General features: G+C 44.3%; 1 protein-coding gene across 1 annotated transcript in view; it reads right to left on the bottom strand.

Moving 5' to 3' along the window:
- CCDC148 (coiled-coil domain containing 148) overlaps positions 1-18,453 on the bottom strand; it is a 220,169-nt gene that overhangs the window by 83,322 nt on the left and 118,394 nt on the right. The window contains exons 6-8 of the mRNA XM_040440791.1: positions 13,872-14,035; positions 7,414-7,509; positions 7,154-7,332 (exon numbers count right to left, since the gene is read on the bottom strand). Of these exons, the coding sequence (XP_040296725.1) occupies positions 7,154-7,332; positions 7,414-7,509; positions 13,872-14,035 (439 nt within the window). The remainder of the gene's footprint in view (positions 1-7,153; positions 7,333-7,413; positions 7,510-13,871; positions 14,036-18,453) is intronic.

The following is an 18,453-nucleotide window of genomic DNA, read 5'->3' as shown; positions in this document are numbered from 1 at the left end:
ATGGTGTTCAAGACGGATCTGCCTTGGCTATGTTACAGATAATACAAACGGATGCAGACGGTTGTATTATCTGAACAGGTCCGTCTGTGCAGATCCATGACGAATCCGCACCAAACGCGAGTGTGAAAGTAGCCTAAAGGCAGATGATCTGATGGTAGTAACTCACCACAAGTACTAATGCAGAGTCACTACCATCAGATCATTTCTCTCTCTATTAAACTGATCAGGTGCTTTACTGTTCCATTCCGGACACTGTTAGGGCCTCTTCACACAGCAGAAATTGTCAGCTGGATTTTACAGTGAACACCGCTATAAAATTCCGCTGGCGACCGTGTGGTGTCTGCCTCCCATTGTTTTTCGCGGGCTGGCAGTTTAAAGCAGAATAAAGCAGTGACCACACCAAGAAGGGACAAGACCCTGACTGCGGCAGTGGGTCCATGGCATCTAAAGTGGACAACTGCAGCAGAAACTGCGGTGGTTTCTACCGTGGTATATGTGGCAGATTTTCACAGCATAAAAATGCACCATTTGCTCTTGAAGGGATTTCCAAGAATATATAATTTGCTAGCAGCCTGCCTACCCTACTATAAAGGATGATACTTACCTGCTCCCTGGCACTCTGGTCCTCTGTGCTGGCTCCAGCATCTCCATCCTTACTTCCTCCTCGGCATGGGAATGGTCGCCTGATCTTCTTCAGCCAACCACAGGCTTGAGCGGTGATATGTGCGCAAGAGAAAGGTCCCTGCTGCAGACAGGAGTTGGCTGAAGAGGATCAGGTGACCAGGAAGAAGCAGACACATCACCGCTGAAGCCAGCAGTTGGCTGAAGAGGATCAGGTGACCAGGAAGAAGTGGACACATCACCGCTGAAGCCAGCGGTTGGCTGAAGAGGATCAGGTGACCAGGAAGAAGTGGACACATCACCGCTGAAGCCAGCGGTTGGCTGAAGAGGATCAGGTGACCAGGAAGAAGCGGACACATCACCGCTGAAGCCAGCGGTTGGCTGAAGAGGATCAGGTGACCAGGAAGAAGCGGATACATCACCGCTGAAGCCAGCGGTTGGCTGAAGAGGATCAGGTGACCAGGAAGAAGCGGACACATCACCGCTGAAGCCAGCGGTTGGCTGAAGAGGATCAGGTGACCAGGAAGAAGCAGACACATCACCGCTGAAGCCAGCAGTTGGCTGAAGAGGATCAGGTGACCAGGAAGAAGAGGACACATCACCGCTGAAGCCAGCGGTTGGCTGAAGAGGATCAGGTGACCAGGAAGAAGTGGACACATCACCGCTGAAGCTAGCGGTTGGCTGAAGAGGATCAGGTGACCAGGAAGAAGTGGACACATCACCGCTGAAGCCAGCGGTTGGCTGTAGAGGATCAGGTGACCAGGAAGAAGCGGATACATCACCGCTGAAGCCAGCGGTTGCCTGAAGAGGATCAGGTGACCAGGAAGAAGAGGACACATCACCGCTGAAGCCAGCGGTTGGCTGAAGAAGATCAGGTGACCAGGAAGAAGTGGATGCATCACTACTAAAGCCAGCGGATGGCTGAAGAGAATCAGGTGACCAGGAAGAAGTGGACACATCACCGCTGAAGCCAGCGGTTGGCTGTAGAGGAACAAGTGACCATGCCGGGGAGGAAGAAAACAAACCCCTGAATGGAAGATGGAGACGCAGGAGGCAGTGTGGAGGACCAGAGAGGCTGGGTGCATGTAAGTATGGGAAGGCAGGCTGCCGGCACCTGTTAGAAATGATTTATTCCCGGACAACCCCTTTAAGGATCCTACCAGATGCCAATATCACAAGCAGCCGTTCATGTCAAGAGAAGTCTGTCCACTTCTTTTGTTAGTGTTTATATGCAGGCATCATCAGCTTGGCGCAGTGTAAAGAATCTGGCACAAGATGGTATCCAAGCCATATGTACTGGCAGCTTTATTTCAGTTGAACAGCAATATTGCAATTGTAATATCAACTGCAAATATCTCCCAATATGACAATCACTGCCTTTTTATGGCTAAATATATGATACAATTCTTACATACTACAACTGCATGGAGTCACAATGGCTGTCAGTGTTATATGAGAATAGGGGCTGTCAATGATATGGGGTCATAGTGATATGCGCTGTCATGTGAGGACTGTTGATGATTCCATTACAGATCATCCATAGCTCCATAAATGATGGTAGCGACTGTGACTAGTGCTTAGCTATAGTGCCTACAGGGAGGCAGAGATAGTCTGATATACAAATGGGCAGACTGACTATAGACCCTACAGGGAAACTGCCGATGGACAGATGCCCATGGGGCCTCCCGAGCCCTCCTCACAGCCGTCAGCTGGGTACATAATGATCTGATGTTCTCAGTATTCATTTATGCTGGGAGCATCGGGTACCTATACACCTGACCAACAGCCGCAGGTGCCCTCCTGAACTCAACTCTATCAACGTCCTCAGGACATTGATACAGTGAAATACTGTGGTGAGGGCAACAGTATTTTGTGCTGCACTGTGATATTTGGTTCTGCCAATAGTACTGCTGGCCCCACTTACTTCTTTAGTCTCTGCCTACGTTTGTTAGCCTGGCCTACATGTCTTCGGTAAATCTGGACCTACCTACAACATGGGGTCACTTTTAGTATTTTTTTCAGGGCCACGTTAAATTCACAGTCCTCCCCTGATACACCTCTTGCCTCATCACTGGTTCAGGCTGCTGCTCTCCCACACTCGCTAGAGAAAGTCAGTGCATGGAGAATGGATTTCTATTAACGCAAGGGCTGAATGTTGAGTTGTCCTCTTCTGTCAACTTGTTTTTGGCCAAGCTGTGTGACAACTTTTACAGAGGAGGACACAAGAGCCACGTGCTTCCAACATTTATTCCCATGTACTTACAATCTATTTACTAATATGGTAACGAGAGTGTGGCAAAACTGTACATATTATATATGTATATATTATATATATATATATATATATATATATATATATATATAACTTGGAGCATCTGCTTTGACTTCCTAAGCAGCACAGATGCCAACTGAACATGTGCCAACGATGTCATCCTTCACCTTGAAGAGGAGGCACTCGGGTGAAGGATGACATCATCAGCACATGCACAGTAGGCATCTGCGCTGCTTAAGAAGCCAAAGCAGATTCTCTGCACATGCGCCGATCCTGGGAGCAACAGTACAGATGCAAGGCCAAGTAAGATGCTGGGCCCTATGACTCAAGGGGAATGGGGGAATGGCTAGAGGAGCAGGGTGTTAAAAACATGGTGTTTCGAAGGCTCGGGCTTACCCCACAGTGCACCAATAAGCTAACCTGCATATCAGTATAAACACTGATTACTCACTAACAGAGGTACACAGAAACATTAAAATGGTAACATTTTACTCAGCATGATCAACCCTATCATGCATTGTGCCTGGTTTAATAGGGTTGATTATGCTGACAGGTCCACTTTAAAAGGGTTTCCAGGTTATCATTATATTTGCTTATGGCCAAGTCACCGCTGAAGCCTGTCATTGGCTGGAGTGGTGCATGTGATCATGCCCATAGCCAGCCGGATGTAAACAGTGCCGGGACCGAAAGATAAAGAGAGGGCAGCACAGAGGAACAGAGCGACCTGGGGAAGGAAAACTGAGTCTTATTTTTCAGAAGGCAGGGTGGAGGGGGTTGTCCGAGTTATGAAAAATAAAATATAGAGCACTGTAAATCTGATGGTCAGCAATATATAACTAAGCTAAGCAAATTTTTGGCAAAAAAATATCTATTTTCTCATTTCCCTGGTTCTCTTCTGGCCTTTATTTACCTGCAATGACAACAATCTCTGCCCCTCCCCCTGCTCTGCAAAGGGAGTGAATACAAGTGCTGCCCTGAGTGACCTGTCTGCCTGCTGGGATACTCAGCAGAATGTTATATGTGTAGGACTACAAGTCCCAGCTGTACAATGACCCTTCTGATACACACAGAATCTTCCCCCTACCTGTTTTTGTGCAATGCTCTGCAGAACTCCTCTGTCAGCTCCTGTGCCCAGCATTTGTCTTCTCACTGCCTGCAGCTACTCAGTAAAGCCTCCAACCCTAGGTCTGTGCAGCTGAAGGGGTTAAGAATCCAGGGAGAGAGCAGACGGCCATGCAGGGGGCATGGCCAGCACAGTGACATCTGTACAGACACATATCTGCTCTCTCAGGCTTGTGCAGGAATCATTATCAGAGCAGGGAGAGAAGCTGACATCACAGGTCATGTGACCCTCAGTGAAATCTGAGAAAGGAGCAACTACAGATGCAGTAAGTGCATGGTAGAGCTGTTACATTTGCCTAGTTAGAAACATACAAAGAACAAAAAAATAACTCAGACAACCCCTTTAAGATATAATAATAAGTAGAAAACCCCTTTAAGTCCATGACAGCTACAATATAAACACACTGTGTAAATCTGGAGTTAACACACACTGGAAATATTGTCACTGTTTTTTTTTATATATGCTGTACCTTGCAATTTACGCTTAGTGGTGCTTTATAACCTAATGAAACATAGCCTGTTCTTTGACTTCCTTTCAATGGCGATCATCAAATAGATAATGAAGCCTTTTCTTCCTTAACCGATGCAGAACTGGTAATTGAATTTCAGATGTTAAATCATCATTTCCTATAATGCTCTGGTATTATCTGTTATGCTCTAATTCATAGTAAGTGGAATGGAAACATGCTTTTTTCTCGGTTTGGGACGCTCCTGGATTACTCAAATACAATTCTCGCTAATGCTTTTGCAGTTACTGTAGTGGGAAATTAAATATTATTTCAGCACGGTAATAAATACGAGCTATCATGGTACTACAGAGAGAGAGCAAATAAAAATAACACCTTGCCATTTAAGCACCTTGCTAATTCCTGTTTGCTTACATGAATTCAACCAGAAGTGTCAGGCATTTTTGGTGTGGTGGGTGGCAGGGGAGACAGGTTCCAGAAATCTCCCTGAAAATGTAAATACTGTATTTTTATGTGTCGCTGTGTTTTCATAGTCAGAGCTGCTTTCCCATTTTAAGTATGTATTGGTAAGTGAAATACCATTCTAAAAATAATATTCCAGAGCCTATGGTCATTTTAGAAGCAGGGCATATAAAAGCTTTACAACTCAACATCTTACCCATGGTCTAATAGTTAGCAACTTTGATTTCACATAATTATAGGGACACAATGTAGAGAAAAATGTAAACCCTCCTACAGTATGTATTTGTCTGCAAAGACAACTCCCTGAAATAAATGCAGCCTTGTAGATATCCAAGAAACCAGAATCCAAGTTATCTCCATGCTTAAAGGGGTATTCCCATCACAATGATCAGTGTTAAATCTGTTAATGATTTGACAGTGATCATTTTTGTAAATACATTTTATTACCCAATTCCCACCCTTTTTGAAAAAATAAGTCCCCTCTTACCTGATTGTTGTCTTTCGTCTCCCCTGGTTACGGCCACCTCTCGCCTGTCGAATCCGGCCGGGCCGCGCTTGCGCAGAAGACTGAAGATTTCTCCCGGTCGGGCCGCGCAATGTCCTGAACGCGCATGCCGCCGCGCATGCGCCATGATGACTTCTTCCTGGCCAGTATAGTACAGAGCCGCGAACGCGCACGCCGGCTCTGTACTATACAGGCCAGGAATAAGTCACCATGGTGCATGCGTGGCGGCGTCCGCATTCAGGACATTGCGCGGCCCGGCCGGGAGAAAATCTTCAGTCTTCTGCGCAAGCGCGGCCCGGGCGGGAAAAGACGTCAATCAAGCCCAGCCGAATCCAGGAAGTGAACGTCACGCTCGCCGGAGGTAAGTATGAAAACTGATGATGGGAATACCCATTTAATGGCTATGTACACCTTTGGAGGCTTTTGTTTAATATAGCATTGTGCTAAAATCATTTTTACAGTTGGTCTTTATCAAAAATGTTGAGCCCTTTTCCCTGTACAGCTTTTGGATTCTGTAGTAGCAACCTCTGTATTTTTTCCATCAGGCTGCTTAGCTGACGGCTCCTTATCTCTGCTCTCTGACCTTATAAACACTCATTATAGCTCAATTCTTATCTTACTGATAAGAAGGTGACTTAAATAAGTGTTTATGACCTTTTAGTAATTTAGAATGAAAGTAAAAGTACGATTCACAAACAGTTGTCCCTTTGTGACAGAACGGCTGAGTATTTTTAATAAAGACCAACTGAAAATATATATTTTTAGCACAAAACTAGTAAAATGCAATCATAAAAAATGCCCCAAAGGAGCACATAGCCTTTAAATAGAGGGTCAAAAAAGGTGGGTCTCTTTTGCAGGTATTAAAGGGGTTGTCCCACGAAAAAAAAAATATTATACCAGCACTTGTATCTGAATACTTATGTAATTGCATGTAACTAAAGATATAGCATAGCCAGAGTTATTCAATAAAATCTATCTGTACGGGGAACCACCCGCTGCTTATTTTCCTTATGCAACCACTATAATGCCCCCCAAAAATGCCTGGGCACCTCATACAGGTTATACATACCACACCCCTCAGCACCCACGTTGCTCCGGATGCTTGCACGGCCGCCGCTGCCTCTGCCCATGGCGCAGATCAAAACGACGGGGCAGCCAATAGCAGGCCGTGACGGGGACAAGCTTCCTTAGCATCAAGGGTGATACTCGGGAGCCTTGTCACCGTCGCAGCCTGCTATTGGCCCCTTCCCCCTGTCACTGGATGTTTTGATCAGCGCAATGGGGAGATGCAGCGGTGGCCTTGAGGGTAGGGTAACGCCTTTAATTCTCTATCCATCTCAGTAACATTGCCGAGGTGGTAGCACATTCTCAGTTCTATCCTTTAACTGTCGCCTGTTTGTCTACTGATGGTTATAACAAAAGAGCTGCAGCAGAAAGGACACACACCCTGAGCTGTGATAGGGAGAGAACTGGATCAGACAGGCCACATTCCCTGAGAAGGGACACACCAAGAGCTGTAACAGGGAATGAACTGGAGCAGAAAGGTGTACTGTCCGAACTTTTTGCGGCCCCATACAAATGAATGAGTCCATATCCGTTCCGCAAAACGATGGGGATACAGATACACGGTTGTGTGAATGAGCCCTAAGGAAGGCTTGAGGGAAGACATTGTGTTGTACACTGGCATAGTCTACCATATCCTACCTGTCTATAGCTTTGCGTTCATTATCAAGCTCCTCCATCTTGGACTGGTATAAGCCAACAAGCTGCTGGTATTCGGTCAGAATTGAGGTCTTTAGTTCAGGGTATGGACAATATAGCTCCAGGAGAACATCAGGCACCTCACCGAACTGACATGTTACTTCTTCTGAATCAACACATTCCTGCAAGATAATGGTTTTACAGCTGAAATAACTGGCATTTTCTCTGCTGACTGTTTCAGACCTCAATGACCATTTACTTACCTGAAGGTCACATTCCAAAAGTTCCTTCTCTAAAGCCCGCTGCTGCTCACGAAGTTTCTCAATTAACGCTGTTTGTTGACTCTTAACGGATTCAACCTATGAACATGTATTTCAAAGGGAAAAACCATTGACATTTTGAACTACACAATCAGGAGTAATTATAGAACAGTAAAATATACAAGGAAAATACGGTGACTGCTGACAAACAGGCTGGTCCGATAGCAACCGCGATCAGTACTGTGCCTGGCACTCTAAAGCGACGTAAACGACAATGGGCGCCAGAGAGACGCCATCTTTAATAACTTCCTGGAGGGAGGGTGGATTCATCATGGCATTTGCACCATTTGTCTGCTTTCAAAAACTTGGAAAGTTTTTGTGACTATTCTGGGGTTTTATGCTGCTCACACCTATTTTTAAACAAGCGTGGCCTCCTACTGTCCTATAAAGACTTACTATAATTTACACCAGATACTGGGGTAAATTATAGCACAAATCTATGATCTATGCCGGCTCATTACTGCCATAGACTTGCTTATCTGGCGCTGGGACTGACTTCTGTGCCTTTTAATAAATTTGGCGCATCTTACTCCAGTGCATTATTTATTAAAATGGGATATGAAATGTCTTTCTTATAAAATTCCCCCCATAGTGCTTATATATTCTGCAATAAAATATGGCAATATAGTTTAATTACGCACCAACTAAGAGTAGATTCTTTATAAAATGGTGGATCGGTGTACTCATGATTTAGTGCTATGGGCAGAGATATTTTTCTTGCATTGTATGCCGATTACTTCATATATCCTTATAGGGATTAGATCTCCATTTTTATGACACACAGCTCCGAATCCATGGCAAAGATATAGAATTAAAGGGAGTCTATCACCAGGAAATGTAGTGGTTAAACCAGGCACAATGCTCTGTAGAGCTAGCTCACTTGAGTGTAATGATACCTTTCAATTAGAAAACCATTGCTTGATTCTGGAAAAAAAACGACTTTTTTTTAAATCCCATATGCAAATAAAGTTAAGTGCACTGGGGGCAGGCTTAATTGGTGAGACGACAATGCAGAAACCTGTCCCTGCCAAACAAGAAGGAGAAGCTTGCAGAGGAAGCAGGAGGAGCAAGAATGCAGCGGATGGCTTGGGCCCACCCCCAGTGCACTCAAAAAGGTTTTCCAGGACTTATATATTGATGACCTGTCCTTTGGGTCTGACACCCAGGACCCCAGCCGCTCAGCTGTTTGAGAAGGCATCGGTGCTCCTGTGAGCATCGCGGCCTTCTCCCTGCCCGCCAAGCACAGCGTGGTATACTGTATAGTGGCTGTGTTGGTATCGCAGCTAAGCCCTATTCAATTCTGTGGGGATGAGCTGTGCCTCGGCCATGGGACCTATGAACGTGATGTAATTTGGCCTAGGAAAAGCTGTGAGAAGGCCGCGGTGCTACTGTGAAGGCTGGTGCCTTCTCGAACAGGTGATCCACGGGGGTCCCAGGTGTCGGACCCCCAATGATCAGATACTAATAACCTATCCAAAGGAGAGGTCATTGATATATAAGTCTTGGAAAACCCTTTTAAGTGCACTGAGGGACTGTGAAGGCTCACATAGGTTAGTGCTTTTTCCTATTGTGTGTAAGCACGACCACTGCTGCTGGATTACAAGGTGGTCGTAACCATAGAAACGAGAAGAGTACAATGTGATGGAAAAATAAATCCAGCCAGCAAAGGAGGCAATATGGACAATCACAATACATTAGTAAGTGCCTTGTATTAACTGTATCTACATAATAAATGCCATTTGCTGAAGTGAGACAACCCCTTAGGCCCCTTTCATACGGGCGAGTATTCCGCGCGGATGCGATGCGTAAGTTGAACGCATTGCACCCGCACTGAATCCGGACCCATTCATTTCTATGGGGCTTTTCACATGAGCGGTGATTTTCACGCATCACTTGTGCGTTGCGTGAAAATCGCAGCATGCTCTATTTTGTGCGTTTTTCACGTAACGCAGGCCCCATCAAAATCAAAGGGGTTGCGAGAAAATCAAAAGCATCCGCAAGCAAGTGCGGATGCGGTGCGATTTTCACGCACAGTTGCTAGGAGACGATCGGGATGGAGACCCGATCATTATTATTTTCCCTTATAACATGGTTATAAGGGAAAATAATAGCATTCTGAATACAGAATGCATAGTACAATAGCGCTGGAGGGGTTAAAAATAAATAAATAATAATTTAACTCACCTTAATCCACTTGATCGCGAAGCCAGCTTCTCTTCTGACTTCTTTCTTTGCTGTGTGCAGCAAAAGGACCTGTGGTGACGTCACTCCGGTCATCACATGGTCCGTCACATGATCTTTTACCATGGTGATGGATCATGTGATGGACCATGTGATGACCGGAGTGACGTCACCACAGGTCCTGTTGCCGCACACAGCAAAGAAAGAAGACAGAAGAGATGCCGGCTTCGCGATCAAGTGGATTAAGGTGAGTTAAGTTATTATTTATTTATTTTTAACCCCTCCATCCCTATTGTACTATGCATTCTGTATTCAGAATGCTATTATTTTCCCTTATAACCATGTTAGAAGGGAAAATAATACAATCTACAGAACACCGATCCCAAGCCCGAACTTCTGAAGTTCGGGTTTGGGTACCAAACATGCGTGATTTTTCTCACGCGAGTGCAAAACGCATTACAATGTTTTTCACTCGCGCGGAAAAATCGCGCATGTTCCCGCAACGCACCCGCACCTTTTCCCGCAACGCCCGTCTGAAAGAGGCCTTAAACCTAAATGAGAAGTAGCTAGCCCTTCAAGGCATTTTCCTGCTGACAGATTCTTTTTACGTGGTAAAATCTGGATGCTGATGGCCACCATTATTGAAAACTAAAAGGTCCCAACAACCTTTCTATGGTTATGCTATAAACAGTCTAGATAGGAACAACGAGTTCTGTGTTTTTCAGCTTCTAGCTCGATATCATGTTGTAATTATATATATTTTGAAAGCTGGTCTGACAACACAGAGCACATTGTGCTGTCACACTCTCCCCAGAGATCGAGAAGGATTGCTAAAGTTAATAAAGTAGCTCAAAAATATGCAGGGACTTCACCGTAAATCTTTAATTTTAAATGAACTAGATAAATAACCACATGTCCTACATTCTCACACACTAACCACCTGCTTATTTCTATTTAAAGATAGAATTTTCTGAGAAAGATCATCCCCTGAGACCCTTCAATAAAATGAACAAAAAAAATACCCTTAATGTTACAGGAAGAAAATAACTTGCACAAATGTCATTGAATCATTATAAAATAATATACATTGAGCAAAAATATAAACGCAACCCTTTCGGGTTTTGCGCCCATTTTGCATGAGCTGAACTCAAAGATCTGAAACATTTTCTACATACACAGAAGACCCATTACTCTCAAATATTGTTCACAAATCTGTCTAAATCTGTGTTAGTGAGCACTTCTCCTTTGCCGAGATAATCCATCCCACCTCACAGGTGTGGCATATCAAGGTGCTGATTAGACAGCATGAATATTGCACAAGTGTGCCTTAGACTGCCCACAATAAAAGGCCACTCTGAAATGTGCAGCTTGATCACACAGCACAATGCCACAGATGTTGCAACGTTTGAGGGAGCGTGCAATTGGCATGCTGACTGCAGGAATGTCTACCAGAGCTGTTGCCCGTGCAATGAATGTTCATTTCTCTACCATAAGCCGTCTCCAAAGGCGAGAATTCGGCAGTACATCCAACCTCACAACTGCAGACCACGTGTAACCACACCAGCTCAGGACCTCCACATCCAGCATGTTCACCTCTAGGATCGTCTGAGACCAGCCACCCGGACAGCTGCAGCAACAATCGGTTTGCATAACCAAAGAATTTCTGCACAAACTGTAAGAAACCGTCTCAGGGAAGCTCATCTGCATGCTCGTCGTCCTCATCGGGGTCTCGACCTGACTGCAGTTCATCGTCACAACCGACTTGAGTGGGCAAATGCTCACATTCTATGCCGTCTGGCACATTGGAGAGGGGTTCTGTTCATGGATGAGTCACGGTTTTTACTGTTCAGGGCAGATGGCAGACAGCGTCTGTGGCGTCGTGTGGGTGAGCGGTTTGCTGATGTCAACGTTGTGGATCGAGTTGCCCATGGTGGCGGTGGGGTTATGGTATGGGCAGGCGTATGTTATGGACAACAAACACAGGTGCATTTTATTGATGGCATTTTGAATGCACAGAGATACCGTGATGAGATCCTGAGGCCCGTTATTGTGCCGTTCATCCACGACCATCACCTCATGTTGCAGCATGATAATGCACGGCCCCAAATTGCAAGGATCTGTACACAATCCCTGGAAGAAAATGTTTCAGATCTTTGAGTTCAGCTCATGCAAAATGGGAGCAAAACCGAAAGGGTTGCGTTTATATTTTTGCTCAGTGTATATCCAAACATACAAAAATTAATAATGACACTCCCTTCGATCTGCCTCCTACCTCTTGCTTATATACATTTAATGGATTAGCAAGAAGTAGGGGACAGGTAGAAGGGTCAGACTGCACAGGGTTTATCTGTAGTCTGTTACCATGGAGACACATAAGTCTGGATAGGAACTGTACTGACATTGTCCACACTGGTGTTAGGGTCCATTCCAACAGGTTTCTACAGTTTTAGTCTGCTGGTCAGATAGAAACCTGACAGACCCATTTCAAGTCAATGGGATCAGTCATGATTCATTATGATCTGTTACACAATGGATCTGAATCAACAGTAACACTTAGGTGATCGCAGAAGTCACAAACAGAGCCCTAATAATTATGTTTTGTTTTATCGTTCTGTAGATTGGGTCATTTATTAGATAATCCAAAAAAATAATTGAGTTAGGATGAATTGTTGAGTTAAAGGAGTTCCCCCAGGTTTTCTGCAAAAAAACGGAAGGAGGAATATATACAGTACAGACCAAAAGTTTGGACACACCTTCTCATTTAAAGAGTTTTCTTTATTTTCATGACTATAAAGGCATCAAAACTATGAATTAACACATGTGGAATTATATACATAACAAACAAGTGTGAAACAACTGAAAATATGTCATATTCTAGGTTCTTCAAAGTAGCCACCTTTTGCTTTGATTACTGCTTTGCACACTCTTGGCATTCTCTTGATGAGCTTCAAGAGGTAGTCCCCTGAAATGGTTTTCACTTCACAGGTGTGCCATGTCAGGTTTAATAAGTGGGATTTCTTGCCTTATAAATGGGGTTGGGACCATCAGTAGCGTTGAGGAGAAGTCAGGTGGATATACAGCTGATAGTCCTACTGAATAGACTGTTAGAATTTGTATTATGGCAAGAAAAAAGCAGCTAAGTAAAGAAAAACGAGTGGCCATCATTACTTTAAGAAATGAAGGTCAGTCAGTCAGCCGAAAAATTGGGAAAACTTAGAAAGTAAGAGCTATTTGACCATGAAGGAGAGTGATGGGGTGTTGCGCCAGATGACCTGGCCTACACAGTCACCGGACCTGAACCCAATCGAGATGGTTTGGGGTGAGCTGGACCGCAGAGTGAAGGCAAAAGGGCCAACAAGTGCTAAGCATCTCTGGGAACTCCTTCAAGACTGTTGGAAGACCATTTCAGGGGACTACCTCTTGAAGCTCATCAAGAGAATGCCAAGAGTGTGCAAAGCAGTAATCAAAGCAAAAGGTGGCTACTTTGAAGAACCTAGAATACGACATATTTTCAGTTGTTTCACACTTGTTTGTTATGTATATAATTCCACATGTGTTAATTCATAGTTTTGATGCCTTCATAGTCATGAAAATAAAGAAAACTCTTTGAATGAGAAGGTGTGTCCAAACTTTTGGTCTGTACTGTATATTTATATATTTTTTTCTATTTCCTGGAAACGGATCCGCAAATGCAGATAAGATATTGATGCATTCTGCATGTCATCCGTATTTTTGAGGACCCATTAACTACAATGGGACCACGGACCATATTTTGCGGACAATAGTAGGACAAGCTCTATTTTTTTTTTGCGGATCCGCATAACGGAACGGAATGGAACAACGGATACGGACAGTGCTTTCCGCATTTTTTGCGGGGCCATTAAAATGAATGGGTCCGCATTCCGTTCCACAAATTTACGGAATGGATGCGGATTACAAAATACTGATGTGTGAATGGACCCTTAATATGGTCAACATGATGATAAATGTAATAATGATAAAATACAGCGCTCATAAATTATGTAAAAACATAGAATGCCAGACGTCTTGCTGATAGCAGGCTATAACACATCCATCATGGAGACCATGTAGCAGTCATTTTTATATATTTGTTTGCCATTCCGGAGTCGATTCAATTTGCTCAGCTCAATAACAAGGAGAGGAGGCAATAAGAGAAAATGACAAAAATACAATTGATGAAATAGAGGTAAAACACTAACCTGCTTCATAATATTCCCCGGATCAAAGTCATTTTCCATTGGGGACTTGAGGGAAGAGTGATGTTGTAGTTGACAAATCCTGTGTTTTAAATCGTCCCTCAGCTGCCAGATGGGATGTATTGTGCCTGCTTTATACTCATCCCGCTCCTCGGATAATTGCTGTTCTGCTTCCAAACAGAAAGTTTTATCACTTAATGGCAAGTGAAAAATTAAGCCCTTGACTGCCAATGGGGACGTCAGTGCAGGGAAGAGCGTAGCGCACAGGCTCCTCTGGGACGGCCGAGGTTAAGCAAGTTAACTTCCTCCATCCGTTTTATCTGTCTACACAGCTTCTCTCATTTTTTTAGTGTATGCTTTGGTTTTCTTATCAGATACATTTAGCACATATGGAATCCTTTACACAATGGAAGAAAAATACTTATAGCTTTCGAGGAAAGGAAAACTCTTTGAGTATAGGGAAGAAGCTCTTTCTTAGGGTACTTTCCCACTAGCGTCGCTGGATTCCGGCAGGCAGTTCCGTCGATCCGGCAATCTGTATGCAAACGGATACCATTTGTAGACGGATCCGGATGCGGACAAATGCATTGCAATACCGGATCCGTCTCTCCGGTGGTCATCTGGGAAAAAAGGATACGGTATTTATCTTTTGCGCAGACCGCAAAACCGGATCCGTTTTTCCGGAACACTTAAGGCAGGATCCGGCATTAATGCATTTCAATGGAAAATAATGCCAGATCCGGCATTCCGGCGAGTGTTCCGGAATTTTGGACGGAGAAAATACCGTACAGTGACTGAACTGAAGACATCCTGATGCATCCTGAACGGATTGCTCTCCATTCAGAATGCATTAGGATAAAACTGATCAGTTTTTTCCCAGTATTGAGCCCCTAGGACGGAACTCAATACCAGAAAAGTTTAACGTAAGTGTAAAAGTACCCTTAAAGGGATCCTGTCACCGGGATTTTGTGTATAGAGCTGAGGACATGGGTTGCTAGATGGCCGCTAGCACATCTGCAATACCCCACAAATCTGGGACAGGACTCATCTCAGGTTAATTTGCATATGTATTAAATCAGCTTTTTTACACAATAAAAGCACACAGAGCTATGGGGACTGGGTATTGCGGATGTGCTAGCGGCCATCTAGCAGCCCATGTCCTCAGCTCTATACACAAAATCCTGGTGACAGGTTCCCTTTAAGGAGCAGAATGAGATTACAAAATGAAGGGGTCTTCATTTTTTCATGGGACATGTATAGGAGTGTTCCTCAACTCCAGTCCTCAGGGTCCACCTGGCGGTCCACCTCTTTCCATAATTTCCTAATCCTAATGCTTGATGGGGTTGTCCAGGATTTTGTGATTGATGGCCTATCCCGCTGATTAGAAGCTCCCGAGCAGCTCTAGTGCCATATGTTGTCACCCAAAATACACACCTCCTACCCTTGTGTAGTGGATGGAACTGGTTACTAGACCTCAGTATAGGCCATCAATAACAAAATCCTGGAATACTTCTTTAAAATCTGCTGAATTCCTCATTTGCTTAGGATAGTAAGTAATAGTCCAATCCCAAGAGTAAGAATGGGCTTGTTGGCACCCAAGGCACGTGGCGCCCACTGCTCTAGGTGTTCATACATAAATATGCCTATAATTTAACAGGGTTGCTTTATGCAGAGTACATGCATCTCAAAAAGAAACTAGAGAACATGTGGGCACTGCTTCTGTCATAAATCGATTTATTTGACCCAAGTAATGTAACATTAAAGTGGTTTTGCAACTGTGTAATACTGATGAGCTATACTCTGGATAGGTCATCAGTATCTGATCAGTAGGGGTCAAACACCCGGGAGGCCCACCGATCAGCTGTTTGACCAGGCCACGTAACTCAGGTGGGCGCCGCAGCCTTTTTCGCAGCTTATCCAAGGCCAGTGATGTCATGTTCATTTGTCACGTGGCCTAGGCGCAGCTCAGTCCAGTCAAGTGAATGGACCTGGGCTACGATACCAAGCACAGCTGCTATATGATGGACCACGCTGTGCTTGGTAAGCTGTAAGGAGCTTACTGGAGTGCTGTGACCTCCTAAAATGGTTGACCCGGTGGGGTCCCGGTTGTTGGACCCTCACCGATCAGATACTGATGATCTGTCCTAAGGATAGGTCATCAGTATAAAATAATCAGAAAACCCCTTAAACATTTGAATATGAATCACTACATGTTTCACCACTAGAACGCTGTCGGGCCTCATAGAGCTGAGAGCATAGAGGTCTATATCAGAAACTGTTCTGACCAGTATAGAGATATATTATGGAACAAATTAGAACAGAATTGTGGGAATTTAAAAAATGACATAATGAATACAAAGTCAATGTAGACAAAATGCTGTAAAATGCTGAAACACCCTTTCTGCACGTAAATTGATCATACCAATGGCCAATAATCAGCCTGGGGTATCCCGAAGCCAAATCCACACAGTAAATAGAGTGTGCCCACACCTGCTGCGTTACACATATCATCAACTGGGCATTTGGTGAGGGGATGTCTTCATGGACAGTAGGGCATTTGGTGAGGGGATGTCTTCATGGTCAGTAGGGCATTTGGTGAGGGGATGTCTTCATGGTCGGTAGGGCATTTGGTGAGGGGATGTCTTCATGGACAGTAGGGCATTTGGTGAGGGGAGGTCTTCATGGTCAGTAGGGAATTTGGTGAGGGAATGTCTTCATGGTCAGTTGGGCATTTGGTGAGGGGATGTCTTCATGGTCAGTAGAGCATTTGGTGAGGGGATGTCTTCATAGACAGTAGGGCATTTGGTGAGGGGATGTCTTCATAGACAGTAGGGCATTTGGTGAGGGGATGTCTTCATGGACAGTAGGGCATTTGGTGAGGAAATGTCTTCATGGTCGGTAGGGCATTTGGTGAGGGGATGTCTTCATGGACAGTAGGGCATTTGGTGAGGGGAGGTCTTCATGGTCAGTAGGGAATTTGGTGAGGGAATGTCTTCATGGTCAGTTGGGCATTTGGTGAGGGGATGTCTTCATGGTCAGTAGAGCATTTGGTGAGGGGATGTCTTCATAGACAGTAGGGCATTTGGTGAGGGGATGTCTTCATAGACAGTAGGGCATTTGGTGAGGGGATGTCTTCATGGACAGTAGGGCATTTGGTGAGGAAATGTCTTCATGGTCGGTAGGGCATTTGGTGAGGGGATGTCTTCATGGTCAGTAGGGCATTTGGTGAGGGAATTTCTTCATGGTCAGTAGGGCATTTGGTGAGGGTATGTCTTCATGGTCGGTAGGGTATTTGATGAGGGGATATCTTCATGGACAGTAGGGCATTTGGTGAGGGGATGTCTTCATGGTCAGTAGGGCATTTGGTTAGGGGATGTCTTCATGGTCAATATAAAATTTGGTCAGAGGTTGTCTTCATAGTCAGTAGGGCATTTGGTCAGGGGTTATCTTCATGGTCAGTAGGACATTTGGTCAGAGGCTGTCTTCATGGTCAATATAAAATTTGGTCAGAGGTTGTCTTCATAGTCAGTAGGGCATTTGGTCAGGGGTTATCTTCATGGTCAGTAGGACATTTGGTTAGGGGATGTCTTCATGGTCAATATAAAATTTGGTCAGAGGTTGTCTTCATAGTCAGTAGGGCATTTGGTCAGGGGTTATCTTCATGGACAGTAGGGCATTTGGTGAGGGGATGTCTTCATGGTCAGTAGGGCATTTGGTTAGGGGATGTCTTCATGGTCAATATAAAATTTGGTCAGAGGTTGTCTTCATAGTCAGTAGGGCATTTGGTCAGGGGTTATCTTCATGGTCAGTAGGGCATTTGGTTAGGGGATGTCTTCATGGTCAATATAAAATTTGGTCAGAGGTTGTCTTCATAGTCAGTAGGGCATTTGGTCAGGGGTTATCTTCATGGTCAGTAGGACATTTGGTCAGAGGCTGTCTTCATGGTCAGGGCTTGTCTTCACCCTTTAATGTGATTTCATTTCTAGCAAGCCAAGTAAGTTTGCTTGATGTATAGGCAGCATAATAATTACTAAGTGCACACAAAGTGAGAGTTTATAGTAATATAAAGTAATATTGCTGCAGAGCATTTACCTTGAAGCTAGTCAACTGGAAATGCACATGACCTTCTTCCCTTGATGATAATCTAACACGTATAATCCAGGGAATGGAAATTTAAGGCTTAGACTGTCAAAGATTCAATTTCTAGAAACTGCTTGATCCAAATTCCTGATCCTTTGTCACCTGCGGTGTGTTAACAAGGTGTTTCCTCCTTTCCCTTAGTCCAGTTTTTTTTTAATGCTGCTCCTCCGTGCTCTTGTATATTAGCATCTATTTGTTGTGCTGATATCATTCCGCAGTCTCCCACGTCTGCTGTTTGGATGTTTCCCTTATTCTATTCTATGTTTGTCAGATATTATTCTCTGTTGGTTTTCTCATTTGCATGGTTAGCAGTAGCTCATGTATATGTCTAATCTGTTCTGTTGTTGATTCTGTACAATATGAAACGGCAGATAAGACGTGGACTGAATGCTTGACTACGGATCTGAGATTCTTAGGATGAAAATTTCACTTCGGGATTTTAACC

This window comes from Bufo bufo, chromosome 7 (genome assembly GCF_905171765.1).
Source record: "Bufo bufo chromosome 7, aBufBuf1.1, whole genome shotgun sequence".
Lineage (NCBI taxonomy): Eukaryota > Metazoa > Chordata > Amphibia > Anura > Bufonidae > Bufo > Bufo bufo.
Note: the sequence above shows the minus strand (reverse complement) of the source record. Positions and strands in the feature narration are given on the sequence as shown.